Below are 409 nucleotides of genomic sequence, written 5' to 3'. Positions count from 1 at the left end.
GGGCGTCAGGCTGGGGGGGACCCCCCACCTGGGGCAGGGACCCCCCCTCGGCACTACCCGGCTCACCGGCGCTGAGCGGGGAGCTCTGGCAGGCTGAGGGGAGGCTGTACCGGTGCGTCGTCTTCTTCTGGCCGTGCAGAGCAAGGAGCGGGCGTTAGGGTGAGCTTGGAGGGGGGGTCCCCCCTCCCACCTGTGTGCCCCAACTCACCCTCCAGGCCTGTGCCTCCTCCAAGGCCACCGTCAGCACCTCGCTGGGGTTCTCGATCACCCGGCCCGTGCACCCCGAGAAGTCCATGGCCACCAGTGCGTTGTCCGAGACACTTCGCTGTGGAGGAGCGGGAGGTGACCTGGGGGTCACCCTGGCACGGGGGCTGCAGGAAGGGGGGTGGCACTCAACAGGGGCGTGGGG

The 409-nt window shown here is 70.7% G+C and overlaps 1 protein-coding gene across 1 annotated transcript in view; it reads right to left on the bottom strand.

Moving 5' to 3' along the window:
* Window positions 1-66: 66 nt before the first annotated feature.
* Window positions 67-409, bottom strand: part of LOC104489572 (growth factor receptor-bound protein 7-like) — a gene marked incomplete at both ends in the record, with an annotated part of 1,954 nt that continues 1,611 nt past the window's right edge. The window contains 2 exons of the mRNA XM_010131743.1: window positions 67-127; window positions 209-360. Coding sequence (XP_010130045.1) covers window positions 67-127; window positions 209-360 — 213 coding nt within the window. The remainder of the gene's footprint in view (window positions 128-208; window positions 361-409) is intronic.

This window comes from Buceros rhinoceros, unplaced genomic scaffold, assembly GCF_000710305.1.
Source record: "Buceros rhinoceros silvestris isolate BGI_N320 unplaced genomic scaffold, ASM71030v1 scaffold37792, whole genome shotgun sequence".
NCBI lineage: Eukaryota > Metazoa > Chordata > Aves > Bucerotiformes > Bucerotidae > Buceros > Buceros rhinoceros.
The sequence above is the reverse complement of the archived record's forward strand: the minus strand, read 5'-3'. Positions and strand labels throughout refer to the sequence as shown.